Source organism: Melopsittacus undulatus, chromosome 5, assembly GCF_012275295.1.
Source record: "Melopsittacus undulatus isolate bMelUnd1 chromosome 5, bMelUnd1.mat.Z, whole genome shotgun sequence".
In the NCBI taxonomy this organism is placed as follows: Eukaryota; Metazoa; Chordata; class Aves; order Psittaciformes; family Psittaculidae; genus Melopsittacus; species Melopsittacus undulatus.
In genome coordinates, this window is record NC_047531.1 from 44,510,326 (window position 1) to 44,523,862 (window position 13,537).

Genomic DNA, 13,537 nt, shown 5'->3' on the forward strand with positions numbered 1-13,537 from the left:
TGTCTGCATCTGCCTGCTAACTTCATCTGTGATGCAGACAGTGACAGTATTTGTACATCATGCAACAGTTAGTGTGTGCCCCTCCTAAGCCAACACTGATAACAGCATAAGGCATTTTTCTCATCAAGTGTGTGTCATCTGCAAAATGCAGAATTTTTCTGTATGTGGCACAGAGTTTCATCAGAAAGCCAACAGCCTCCTCTCAGAGCAGAGCAGTGATGTAAGGCAAGATAGTGCATGCACCCTGCAGATACTCTAACACCTGGTTAAGTAAGATCTTCAGCATGCAAAGCTCCTCCTCTCCCATTAGTGTCACTTTTAGTATGGAGAGAGGGATTGGAAACAGGAGAATAAAGGTCTGGTCTTTATCAGTGTCTGGCTTGGGAAGAAGCATCTTAGACATGCTGGGGGGGTTCTCTTTTGCTGGGTGTGGTAATTAGAACAAAGTGCCTTTATTTCTCAGTCTGCTTCTGCTCATTTTCCCAGGCTCAGCCTTACAGCATCAGTGTGAGTCAATAGCAATCAGGTACTCCTATATAGCTCTGTGAGCCCCAGCTACTGGGGACAGCCCAGCAAAACCTTGCATGGCTCTAAGCATGAAAGTGGCCTTAGCAAAGCCATTAGGAATTTTCTTGTGTCTGAAGTGAAGCATTTCACTGGCACAGCATTTGAGGTTTTAAAAAGTGATAGGGTTTTGCTCACTCGGGAAATGCATTTGATTCAACCCAATAGAAAACAAAAAGAAAGAATTACCTAGCCAGGTTGGGTGTTGGGAATTTCAGATTAGCTGGGGTAGTTTCATGATCTAGATCCCAATCTAATCAGGCTCAGAAATCTCACTGTAGATGCTTTGGCACTATTTTTAACTATGGTAGAACTATACTACAAACTCTTGGGATTTTCCTTGTTGTTTGCTCCTCCCTGTTCCCCAGGGAGAGCATAAGAAAACAGCCAGTGATAACCATCAATGGTGAGGCCATTCTGGGAGGATAGTCCCCTACTAACTATAGGGGTTCTCCAGCCACCCAAAGCTGGAGCCAGCAGACAGCCCCTGCAGACAGTCAGTGCATCCTGGCTGCTGACAGCAAGAGAAATCGTTGCATGTCTCCCTCCTGGAAGAACTGCCTGCAGCCAGGAGGTCCATGTCCTTTCCTGGAATCTTCTGGTCCATACTGGCTGGTATCACTAGCATTTGTGACAGCTACCATCATATATGCCTAGGTAAAGTGATTGGGAATGTGGTAGCTGCCCAATGCCAGGTGCAGCTGGACCTCCTGGTTTTGCTCCAGGCCCAAACTTGTCCTGAAAGCTGGAAAAACATCTGGCTATATGTCTGGAGGAACCCAAGGTCTTTACAGCAGCTGCTGCAGCAATTGACTGACACAGCTTCAGAAGATTAAGTTCACTGAGTAGAAATTCATAGAATCATGGAACATGTTAGAAGGGACCTTACAGATCACCCAGTGACTTAGCATTTTGGATTGGGTTCCTGTGCATCATTCCAAGTTGCCATCTTTCCCTCAGCCTCAGGAGTGCTCCCTCAACTCCGCCACAGAGCCACATACAAAGTTTGCACTACCTCCCCTCCTGCTGGTGTCTTGGCAGGGTCCTGCTGGACCCTCAGTCTCAAAACAAGAGACTGGCACACCTGGGTGCCTCCTGCAGGTTGTTGCTGTGGATCTTGCACTTGGTGGTGGCACTTGGCTGCACACTGGCTTCTGAGACCACCATTACAGAAGGGAACTTGGCTGTTTCTGCAAGCACAGCTTGTGGGGAACCCACCAGCAGCAGTGACACTTGACCAGAGAAAGTCATTACTGGTTACTGTTACTAATTGCTGTTAGCTTCCTCCAATGCAATGAAAGCTTGGCTTGATTATCTAATGGAAAGAAAAAAAAACCCATTTTTTATCTGATTTTCTAAGGACACAAAGCTTACACAATATTATTATCCCTCCTTTTCTGCCTCTTTGCAGACAACCGTCACTGGTTTTTGTTCTTGTACTACGTCTGAGGACAAATGCACACTCCACTGACAGCTTCCAGGTTTAACTCTTTTGTTTGTGTAGTGCATTTGGTTTGATAGGGATATTTTTCACCTGTGCAGGGCCCAGCAGGCTGAGTTTCACCACAGCCTGTCTCAAAGGACGCATGCCCTGCATCCCACCACCTTGTCTTCTCCAGGGTTGAGATGCTGCTGCTGGTGGCAACAGACATGTACACAGCAGCAAGGATACCCAGAATGGCAGCAGCAGGCCCCACCTCTGAAGCAGCTGCCCCTTCCCAAGGCAGGGTACCACATGCATACACCTTTGTATGTGTCCGTGCGTGCCCTTCTCCCAACGTGGAGCAGCAGTATTTGGATTGCCAAGTGTGCAGTGCGGTTGGGTGGATGGAGGCACCTGCACCTGAGGGGAAGGGATTTCGAAAAACTAATTCCCCCAAAGAAGTGCCAAAAAGCTAATGAGCTTTGCTTCCCCCCCTCCAACCCTCCCCAAGACATCTCTCCCTTCTCAAGAGTGCTCACGTGGCAGCTCTGCTGCTCTGCAGGTGGCCTTCCCTTGTGAAGTGCCTTTTTCTGGAAAACTAGGTGCTGGGCAGGGAGAAAAGTGAGAAAGGCTCTTGGGATCACCAGGAGTTGTGCTGCCCTAGGCAGGAAGGACACCTAGAGCTGCCTGTGTGCATTTCCCTGCTCTGGAAACACTGGAAGCCTGGGCAGAGCTGGCTGTGGGAGATCTCTGAACAAGCCTTGGCAGGAAGCAGGGCCCAGGAGGTGTCAAGAGCAGCAATAAACCAGGGTGTTTAAAGCAGGATGGGGAAATCCAAGGACAGTGATTGCTGTGCCTCTGCCAGGGCCTGTCGGAGACAGTGGGATGGGACAGTAAGGAAGATACATGCTCCTTTGGCTGCTTCCTTCTCAAAACGAAGTTGGCTGTAAGGACCTTGGCTGTCCCTTGGCTCTCCCTTCCCAGGCTCACTCACCTCCCCAGGGAATGACGTGCCTCCCGGCAGGAGCAGGGATCCTGCAGCATCATAGTCCAAGAGGTCAGAGCTTGATGGATTGATACAGGGGTCAGCTGAGCCTGGGGAATACATGTAGGATGGAAGAAAACAACCTGTCCTCCAAGAAGCATGGGCAGTTTGGCTGCTGCTGATCCCCCAAAGCCAAGATATGAATGGTCTTGAACAAGAGAAGATCCAGCCTGCCAAGAGCTTCTTTTGAAACACTGCTTCTACTGAACCCCCACCACAGCAACGTCCGGTTGTGCTGCAGTTATACTCGAGCCATTTGGCTGCGGAAAGCTGAGGCCATCTCACTCCCGTGGAAGCAGGACTCTCCCCCACTGCCTCTGAGCTTTGCTGAGGTACAGACGGGGGAGCATGTGTTGGTATTCAATTAGGGAAGCTATGCAGCACTTCACCCTTCCCAGATGCCTGCTGGAGGTCCCAACACTACCCAAAGCCCACAGCTAAGGCAGAGGAAATCCACAGAGAACAAGGGAAATACACCAAAGAGCACCTCCAGCGTTATTTTTCCAGTTCCAAGCAAGCCAAATCTACTCTGGCATCTGGGTTGAGAGATTTCCATTCTAGCCCTGGGTGTCATTTTTGGAAGGATTAATCCAGCTGGTAATGAATAAATCTATTTCCTGGGACTCTGTGCAGTTTCTGTGCCTTCTGAGGCTCTCAGGAGAAAGTAAGCATTTCTTGGGGTGCTGCCATCCATAAGCTAAACTGCAGAAAGGAGAACCCCTGAAAGGGGCAGTGTTGGGAGCTGCCAGTGCCAGGACTGTTACACTGGGGAAGGAGTCAGACAGAGCTGTCTTCTCTCCTGATCTCTACTCTACTCCTTGCTGCATCTGGATCTGCTTTCAGGAAACACCAGAACCTCCTCCTGACTGGAGGGGGATCCACAGAGAAGCAGGAGCAGACAATCAAGCTGGGAAGGGAGGGAGGTTATTGGGAATGGATGGGCCCCATCCTGTCCCCTCCCATCCTGAGCAGAAAGGGTTGAGGCTGAATGACACATGGTGCAGAGCTCTGAGCAGTGCCCATGGCTTTCCAGGGAGCCCGAAGTGCTCCACAGTGTTACCTCCTCTGTGCCCTCCACCCCAGCCAGTGGCCAGTGCTGCTCCCCAGGTTACAGCTCCTGCAGGACAGGAGCTCTGCTGCTCTCCATACACAAGACACAACACAACATGATGCTGTTGTTGGTTGCAACAGCTGCAGCAACACAATTAAAAGTGATGACAGCATTTGTACCACCTGCTGTCACTGCCCAGAAACGTTTCCCTGTAGTGTGGGCAGACAGACTGTCACAGAATTGCTTGGGAATCTTATCTGCAGCTTGCATGCATGGCAAGGCAAACCCTCTGCCAGGCTGCTACGTGATGCCATTAAAGGTCTTTAGGATAAAGCCATTCTCCTATCTCTCATGAGTCTTTACCCTGCTCCTCCCAGTCCCTCACCGGACCTGGATCCTTCCAGGTCGAGCTGGAGCTCATCCCCTTGACTTTGTATCTGCTGAAGTTCCTGTGAGGATCTGAGTACTGAAATCACCACTTCTTTCCCTGCCTCTTCAAAATACAAGTTTATTTTCTTCAATGAAGAACCACCAGTGAAGAGGGGCTTACATCAAACCTGCAAGGCAAACACTGTAGTTTTTTCTCTTCATGCTTTGTCTGCCTCACAGTTTGCTCTCTATTGTACTGGAAAACTATCCTTGCTCTTGCCAGCATGACCTCAATCATCTTTGGAGCGTAGAACTAATGCCTCTCACATTGTGTAGATGCACCTTAGAAGTACACTGGAGCCTCATTCCCTCTGCACTACAAGCTTGTATCCAGGCCTCTCCTCCTTCGACCAGAAGGACACCAGTCTGCCTGTCTGTAGCTAGGCACATGGGGGAGATGCATCATAAATCTCCTCAGGTCTGGCTGCAGAGCACCTTCTGGCCACACCATCAGTTTATGCAGTGGTAGCAGGGTGTCTCCATGGGACCCCCTTGTCTTTGCCGTATCTCCAGTTTTGGCTTCATTGGGAATCCAGATCAATCGGTATCGAGATGGATTTGAAAAATTAAGAAAGTAGTTTTATTAATAACTGTTTCCACCTTGACCTGTTCCCCCGGATGTGACCATCACTACACAGCATCCTCTGCAGGGGGATCTGCACACACACTGCCTGTGTCTCGGTGGGTACGGCAAAGCAGGGAGCACGCTGGTGCGCAAAAGAACCGGCTGACCCAGTCAAACAGAGCAGCCTAAACAGTGGAACAACCTCTAAGTGAAGGTGATGACAAGACATGATTACTGGAGGTTTCAAAACACGGGTCACCCAAACACCTGAAACTGTGTTAATGCAGAGTGTGGAGATTCTTGATCCTTGCGGGAATGAAAAACAGAAAAAGTCTTAAATACCCCTAAAGCTCACAAGAACTGTGCACCTGATGGAGAACTGCAGAATCTCTTTAATACACACAGAGGCAATTTTCCACTCAGCAAGAACAGCAGTAGCTTATACTTAAAAGATGGGAGAAAGCAAAAGTGATCCAGTGCTTGAAGTGCTCCCTTTGCTTCCCTCCTTACAGCAGGGAAACCTGAAACCAGGACAAAAAGCCTTTGCAGGGCATTTGAAAAATGTAAAACACACACTGGATCAGGAGAGGGTTTAAAGTGCACACTTTTATTTTCTATTACGAAGGCTAAAAGAAGCAAGTTTGGTTGTTGGGTTTTATTTATTTATTTATTTATTTAAGAACAAAACCAAAAATGTTGTTAAAACATCTACATTATTATCTTGATACTAGACCTTATGAAAGATACTAAATTCTTTTTTAATAGTAAAGCGTGGTATTCTTAAATTATTTTAATACAAAGACATATTAAAGGACTCAAAGTCATTACTACCCAGCTCAGAACTGCAGCATCCCCTTGCTATCTTTTTTTTTTCACTTGCTAAAACCCTTCCATTTTTGACATACAGTTTCATACACGCTAAGTAGGGTATTTTTTGGTTTTCTACTTCCCCCTGTAAAGGTCAGGTCAACTTCAACACCAGTGTCACTGAAATCCCTGCCCCTACCAAAGGATTTGGGAAAAGATTTTCACTAAGTCCTTCAGCATTTTACAAGCCCCTGCTCTGGGCAAGTGCGTGCATCTGGGGTTATTTTACAGGATATGAGATTTTCTTCTAATGTTATAAAATTAAACCATCGCTTATTTTGTTAATAACCCTCGACTTTGGTTCTGCGCTGCAAAATATTATTCTTCTCTCATGTGAATAAAAAAAAGAGAGAGTTGTCACAGGGTCAGCAGCCCTACACCATGTGGTTTGTCTGCAGCTCTGCTAAGAGTACATAATGTGCTGAAGAAAACCGTCTGGGCTTGGTAAAGCCAGCCTGGGAAGTCAAGTGTGAAGCTTCCTGCCCTTTAAATAATATAAGCAAAGCCTTTACCATTAAAACTTTACTTGCTAGTTAGCAGTATAATCCTCTGCCATCGACATAGGACTGCGAGGACATCCTAGGGGGTTTCAGAATGTGAACAGGGAAACCTGTCCCATCTCAATGTTTATACCTATCTATATAAACCCTCCCCTCTTTGTTATTTCCCTTTCCCTAACTGAAATAAAAGTCTTCATATTTAAAATGGAGATGCTGCGTTTCCTGGCCCGAGTCCTTTTCCTTTACCCTCATTTAAAAGATTCCTTCGATACCACACACATATAATATTATATATAGCGATATATTTAATACCTGTGTATATATGCTTCATGGGAGGGGTCACATATATACACACTAAAACAAGTCTGGTGACAAAGTACTGCAACACCACAGACCAGGTTATCATACCAGGGAAAACATAAAGAGATACTGGACGCAACCCCCATGACTGTGGGCCTCCCTCACATCACACACCTCTCCCTGCCTCAGCCCCAACTCAAACCTCCGGAGCGACAGGGAGAAGGGACAGTGACCCACCTTGCACCCTACAAAGTTACTGTATGAGAAATCAGGGCGCAGCGAACACTAGAGTCACACTAAGAGATGCAGGTTTGGTTTAACATAAAAACACATCCCAGTGTTCCATGATCCAGATCAGCTTCCTTGGCATCTCTGCCCAAGAGCAGAACAAGACAACCCGGAAGCTGATGCCAACCTCCTCTCCAGTCTCTGTCTATGGAGCTGACCACTTAAGCACAAGGAGCACCAGGAGAAGGTATGACCCAGACAGCTACAGTGAAGGGCAGAGGAGAAAATACACCACCTGACCACCCAAACTGCCACGTTTTATCCTGCGCCACTCTCTCTCCCCACAGCACTGCAGATCCTTCCCCATCTTGTCCTTCTCCCCACACATGGGCAGAGATGGAAACAGCCACTTCTCTCCCCACCTCTCCTAGTGAACTGCCTGCACTATCATCAGATAGGCCCCTTCCAAATCAGATCTACAGGTGCTAAATAGCTGGGAAATGAAGCTCACACCAAACCAGTGACCACCATTCACATTTTAAAGGAGAGGAAATAAGCTCTGCAGGGCAGTGGTTGAGTTGCCATCCCTGGAAGTATTTTAAAGACATGCAGATGTGGTGCTTAGTGACACTGTTTAGTGGTGGACTTGGCAGTCCTAGGGTAAACAATTGGACTTGATGATCTTCAAGGTCTTTTCTAATCTAAACAGTTCTAAGTCCAAGGGCGCATTCAGCTTACTTAAGAGCATGGAGTATCACTGAAAAGACCCAAAATCATAGAATCATCAGCATGCAGTGCACTCTGCTCCTGGGCCATAACTAACCCAGTGGAGCTGATGCACCCATCTGGAGTCTGGTTTAAAAAGGTGCAGCTGCCCCCACAGCACCTCCTGCATTTCCACATCTCTCCTGAAGCTGGGAACCCCAGGGATATGGGAGCAGCAAGGGAAATGGGGGACCCAGCAATGCCAAAGCACGAAGCAGTTCACGGCCAGACTGTATTTACCATGGATACAGCACTGCCAGCCCCAAGGGCTCTGAGCCTGCTGTCCTGGGAGACCCTATATGAAAAATACATCCCCTGTAAATGCTGGGAAGGAGATGTGTTTGTGTTTGAGTGGATGGTGCCATCCATGCATGCAAAACTACAGAGCGCAGCTGGACTGTGGAAGAGAGGAGAGGGAAGCTCAGGACAGGACATACTTTTTACTGCCTATGGGGTGAGACCACCAGAAAGGACAAGGCTGGCATGCAGAGCAGTGCTGCCCCTCACTACTGCCACTATAAAAGCCAAAATTCCCGTCCCAGAGCTCAGCATCACTGTTTTCCATGGTGGCACACATCAGGTGGGACAGGAGCAGGTGCATGGCTGGGTCTCATTGTGCCACTTGCCCTCCACCACAGCCCCTGCCCTGGGTCACACCCTGGCTGCACTGGGTCTGCAAGCTCCCTGCCTCAGCTCCGAGGAGGAGGGGTGCTGGTAAGCATCCTTCCAGCTGGATTCCCATCAGCAAAGCTCTGCCTGTGCTGCTCAATGCTGTCCTTTTGAACAGGTCCCCAGTTCTTCTGGCAGTGCAGGTTAAAATGCAGCTCTAAGTAACCAAGAGCAAGAAGGGAACCCCATTACCTCCCTACCTCCCTTCAGGAGACAAGGCAACACAGAAACACAGGCTCCTTTTGGTTACAGCCTTCTTCCTGACTAATACTGCTGCACAGATTGCAGTGACACAGGGTGTGCCACAGCCTCCACTACACCTTCTGGATGTCTTCAGTCTTACTGCCACCAGTCCCACCAGCCAAAAAAACACACCAAAACCTGCTGCGCACTGAGAAAGACATGTAATGAGGAGTCACCAATTTGCTTTCTGAGTACAGTCAGCTGAAACAGTCTTAAGTCACCTACAATCCAGTTCCTGCTGCTGCAAGTGGTTTTATTACTTTGCTGCTCTTAGCTATAGTCTTTATATGACATGGCTGTTACTTCAGCACCAGTTGATGCCTCAGGGCAATACAGACAGCAGAAGCTAAAGCCTACATGTTTTAAGCCAGATCTAGTGGTTTTCCCTCTTTGCATCTCTATTCCTATTTTTTCTGGTACAGAACTCCCAGGAGAGCAAGCCAGCCACAGCAGTGTCAAGTGGGGCTTGCTCTGCAGCACTGAGAAAAGGAGCACATGAACTTCAGGGTCACCTTTTCACCAGATGTCTGGCCCTTCCTCTCAGCTTTGTCCTCCAGACCTCCGCAGCCACATTCTGAACTGAGGGGCAGAAGAATGATACAAGGAGAAGCTCTCCACAGCCCACTCCAGACTGGATTCATTCCTTTGAATGAAGGACAGTGAAAACAAGAAGATGAAGAGAAAGGAGAATGTGGAGGGAAAGAAGAAAGAGGAAATGCATCACAAACTCAGTGAGCATGGTGTTCGCTGGCCAAGGAGAATCAAATTCATGATTTCATTCACCACTAATAAATCATCATCTCATAATCTTAAAACAAAAGAAAAGAAAAAGTTATCTTTGGGAGACACAGGCCTCGCTCTCCCTGCTACTGCCACCCATGGAAAACCCGCCCTGTGTTTCTCCAGCTGACAGGCTCCCCCCTCATCCCCTACTATACCCCATCCCGCAATAGGAAGTTGTATTTCCCAAAGTCGTCATCCCTGGGGCACAGCAGCATGTCCTTGCGGGCTTTGGCCAGTTTCTGCTTGAGCACCTCCCTCCGGTCCAGCCACTCTGTCAGCTCATCCTGGCCATGGGCAAAGCGGCATTCCTCTCCTTCAGGGCAGGTCTTGCTCTTCTGGAACCTGCCGGCACAAGGAGCACGATCAAGAGGGCACCCCTGGGACAGGGTTTTTTGCTCCCCATGTGGGATACTCGCTTGGAGCCCACTGAAACATGCTGCCAACTCCGCTTTCTAAGGGTGAGGTGATCCTCCTAGAAACCCATGCACAGCCAGGGAAGGCAACATGGAGGCTGTGCAGAGAAACGGAGCAGCAAACAGAACAATGTCTACAAGGGGATTTAGTCAACAGAACAAACAGTGTGAGCTGGAACTGGACCAGCAGGAATGAGGAGAAACCACCACATAACGTCACGTGGTAGTCATGAGAGACAGAGCCTTCCCTTGAACCAAAACGGCACTTCTAACCATCACAAGCCTTCTGAAGACACCTCAAGTCACTGATTTGGAGGATGCAAAGCATTCAAACCACTTAATAAAGCACCTGGGATTCCCCCAGGCATTGAGCCAAGCAGACTGTTCAGCAGCCAGAGCCAAGAGCATCCTGGCTACAGTGGGCACAGGTGCAGACATGAAACCCCCTCTCCTTTTCTAAAGACATGTGCTTGGGAATGTATTTTTACCACTCAGTAGTGTGGCTGAGCATCCCTGGGATCCAACTGCAGCCTCACTGTCACCCAAACCTGCCAGTCTCACTCCTCCTCCAAGCAGAATTCCCTGGGGACTCTGTGAGAGGAGGAGGAGAAGGGAGTGAAGGAGGAGGAAGGATGAGGTCCCTGGGCCTGTTGCCCCATCCCCGCACAGCAGCACAGAGGGGAGATGAGACAACGTTACCTTTCGCAGAGCCGGAATTCACCCATGGGGAAGCGGTAGTTCCAGCAGCTGGAGTCACTGTCCGAGGTGAAGACCTTCTCCTTGTGCTTCTCTGACTGGATGTGCTGCTGCCATTGCTTCTTGCTGTTGCTATTCTTCCCGCAGAGCCAGCAGTGGTAGCCCATCTAACCGGTGCAGACAGGGCAAAGGGCCAGTCAGTGCATGAACAGTCACACCCATTGGCCTTCCCCATGCTGGCACTGCCTCTCCCCCTCTTTCCAGAGCATCCTGGAAGCTCCACTCAGTCTAAGACCTCCCACACTCCCCTGCCATGTCATCTTTAGGACATCATGCTGCTGCTAAGGGGGAGCAGAGGAGATGCTCTGTAAACACCTACCCTACATCTCAAACAGGCTTAGAGAACAGTTCAATGACATGATCCCCATGCCCCTGCTGATAGCACCCAGGAGCACAGACAATGCAGGATTTCATACACCATTCACAACTCCTGGCCTAGGGAGACATATCTGCCTCCAGTTTTCCCAGGCCTCTATGCTCCCAACCCAGTTCTTCTCCAGGCTTCTCCACCTTTTCCAACAGGCCAGCAATGACTTTGCCAGCTTTCCCAGGAGCCAGTAGGAACCTTGTGGAGAGGCTGAGCCCACAAGAAAGGGAACCAAAGGTAGACTTCTACTGACTAGAGAATTAACAGAAAAGCCATTGCAGAGCCTTACTGATGCCAGGTCAATCTCTTTCCACCTCATCTATGCTGCCTTTGCTGTGCTGCTCCAAGCTGCCCATCTAACCTGCATTAGCACAAGCTCTTTCCACAACAGCAGTGCAGTCCCTGCTGGCTCACACCTGGAGTACAGGAGAGGGGCAGGCTGTCAGCACCGAGGAGGAGGGATAAAAGACAAGAGATGAGCTGATTACCATGATGTCAGCATAGTCGGTGGGCATCTGGATCTGTTTCTCCCCTTCTCGCGAGGTGAGTGGTGTCCCCTCTCCAGGCTTCCCAGGATTGTGTTTCTTCAGCCACATGTCATAGGTCTGCTGCATATCCAGTACTGCACAAAGGTGACCCATGAGGTCACTCAGCCTCCCGCACCACACACAAAGTACAGGACAAACGCTGGGGCAGCCCTTCCCTCCCCTCCCCTGTCCTCTGCAGCAGCACCAGCCGCCACACTGAAGGCTTGGGAGGCCCCATGTCACCTCCTCAGATCAGACCCCTGGGGAGAGGAACCAAGTTCACGCCACGATCACATAGGGTAGATGTCTTCTGTGAGTCAAGTGGCAACCTTGACAGCAGCTACAGAATGTTCAGGAGGGAGGGGAAGTGCCCCAAGATCTCCATGGATTTCCCCTACCAGCTGGTTCTCCATCAGGCCGTATTCTGCTTGACTCAGCACACATCTCACTCCAGCCAGGGACCTAAGGCAGGGGCTGGATTCAGACTGGTCCCTTCCCTCTAAGCCTTCATCCTCAGCCCTTGAGAGGGAGGAGAGCCCTTAAGCAAGCTGGCCACAGGAAACACTGGGGAGGGGAAGAAGACCTAATGATAGCTTGCCCTAAGTTCAAAACGTGCCCAGAGGTCTGCAGTAGATGTCCCTTGGTGCTTTTGTTTTAAAAGCCACTCAGCACACTAGTGGGAAGGGAAATTTTGGGTGGAAGCTTTGAGTGCACATCTCCTTTTCTCCTTCTTTTCTCCTGAGAGAGGCTATGGAAATAAATGTTTGCAGCACCAGCGTGATGCTGTGTGTTGGTAGTGATTTAGTCCTCTCTAAATGGGCAACTGAGGAACTCGTGGCAATTTGGGATAATGAATGCAAATTCCCCCAAACTGAAACAACCCTTGTCATTCAAAGATTCACCTTCCTGCTTGAGCAAACACACCCAGACTGGTCTGATGTGCTTTAAAGGCCTCAATAATAAATTACTTGGACTGCAACAAGTAACAGCATCTGGCTGGCAAAGACTCTCCATCCTAACGCGAAGACTGAAAAAACTCAGGGCATGCCTGAAACCCTCCAAGCTTTCCAGCATTTCCCAACAAAAACAGGTGAGCACCCGGACAACTGGGTCTTGCAGAGAGTCTCTTTTCCCAGCTCACTGTTGGTCTGAATAAACAAGGATTGCTGCCAGGGAGCTGGCTGTCCAGAACATGGGTAACCCCCCAGCTATCCCACAGAAGGTAAGCTGATAGTCTCTATAATTAATTCCAGACAATCCACTCCACAAAGGCATCACCCAATGACGCTCTCGCTATCATTCAGGATCTCAAATCTAATCCAATGAATACAATGCCATGAGCAGGGAGTGCCACAGCCCAGGAGCAAGGGATAGGGGCAGAAATGAGAAAGAAAGCTAAGGCAGATACGAGACAGACGAGAAAGATATAGGAGCAGCTACAGGTCAGGACTGGTGCTTTGGCAGAGCTCCACATGGAGTCAGGCCTGGGACAGTACAGGCAACTGGAGGGACAGCACAGCATGGATTCAACAAGCTGCAGAAAGGGAGGGCAGCAATGGAGCAGTGCAAGACATGGGACCAGTGTGCACTAGTCCCAAAGTGAGGGACTCAGGATATGTATGTATGTTTAAGAAAAGAGAAGCTCTACATTATTATGGACAGACCTGCCCCATAATCCCACCAAAGCTCATGGTACCAGCTCTGTCCAGCTCTGCCTCTGCTGTCAAGAGTACATCTTAACAAACCCTGCATCCATTGCCCAAATGCCCTCTTCCCTCTCCCCAGACTCTCTGGTCTGTGTTTCCCACACTCACTTTTATTTTCCTTCATGAAGGTCCACATGTCTCTCTCCTCAGGGCTGTGAGCGAAGGAGCAGTTGCCCACATACTGGCATTTCCTGCCATTTTGTGCATGGATACACAACTGGTGAAAGAGAGCAAAAGTTAGCATCTGTACAAACACTTCTTGCTAAAGGGGAAAGTGGGTTCAGAAAAACAGCTGGGGCATTAAACTGCACAAAGGAGAGGTTGCAAACTGGACCC

At 49.2% G+C, this 13,537-nt stretch overlaps 1 protein-coding gene across 7 annotated transcripts in view; it reads right to left on the bottom strand.

The window, feature by feature from the left end:
* Nucleotides 1-5,728: 5,728 nt before the first annotated feature.
* The window catches only part of ZC3H7B (zinc finger CCCH-type containing 7B), a 50,755-nt gene continuing 42,946 nt past the window's right edge, over nt 5,729-13,537 (bottom strand). For all 7 annotated transcript variants that reach the window (XM_031049964.2, XM_031049965.2, XM_013129369.3 and 4 more), the window contains exons 20-23: nt 13,310-13,418; nt 11,457-11,590; nt 10,545-10,708; nt 5,729-9,774 (exon numbers count right to left, since the gene is read on the bottom strand). In XM_031049964.2, coding sequence (XP_030905824.1) covers nt 9,582-9,774; nt 10,545-10,708; nt 11,457-11,590; nt 13,310-13,418 — 600 coding nt within the window. In that variant the 3' untranslated portion in view covers nt 5,729-9,581. The remainder of the gene's footprint in view (nt 9,775-10,544; nt 10,709-11,456; nt 11,591-13,309; nt 13,419-13,537) is intronic.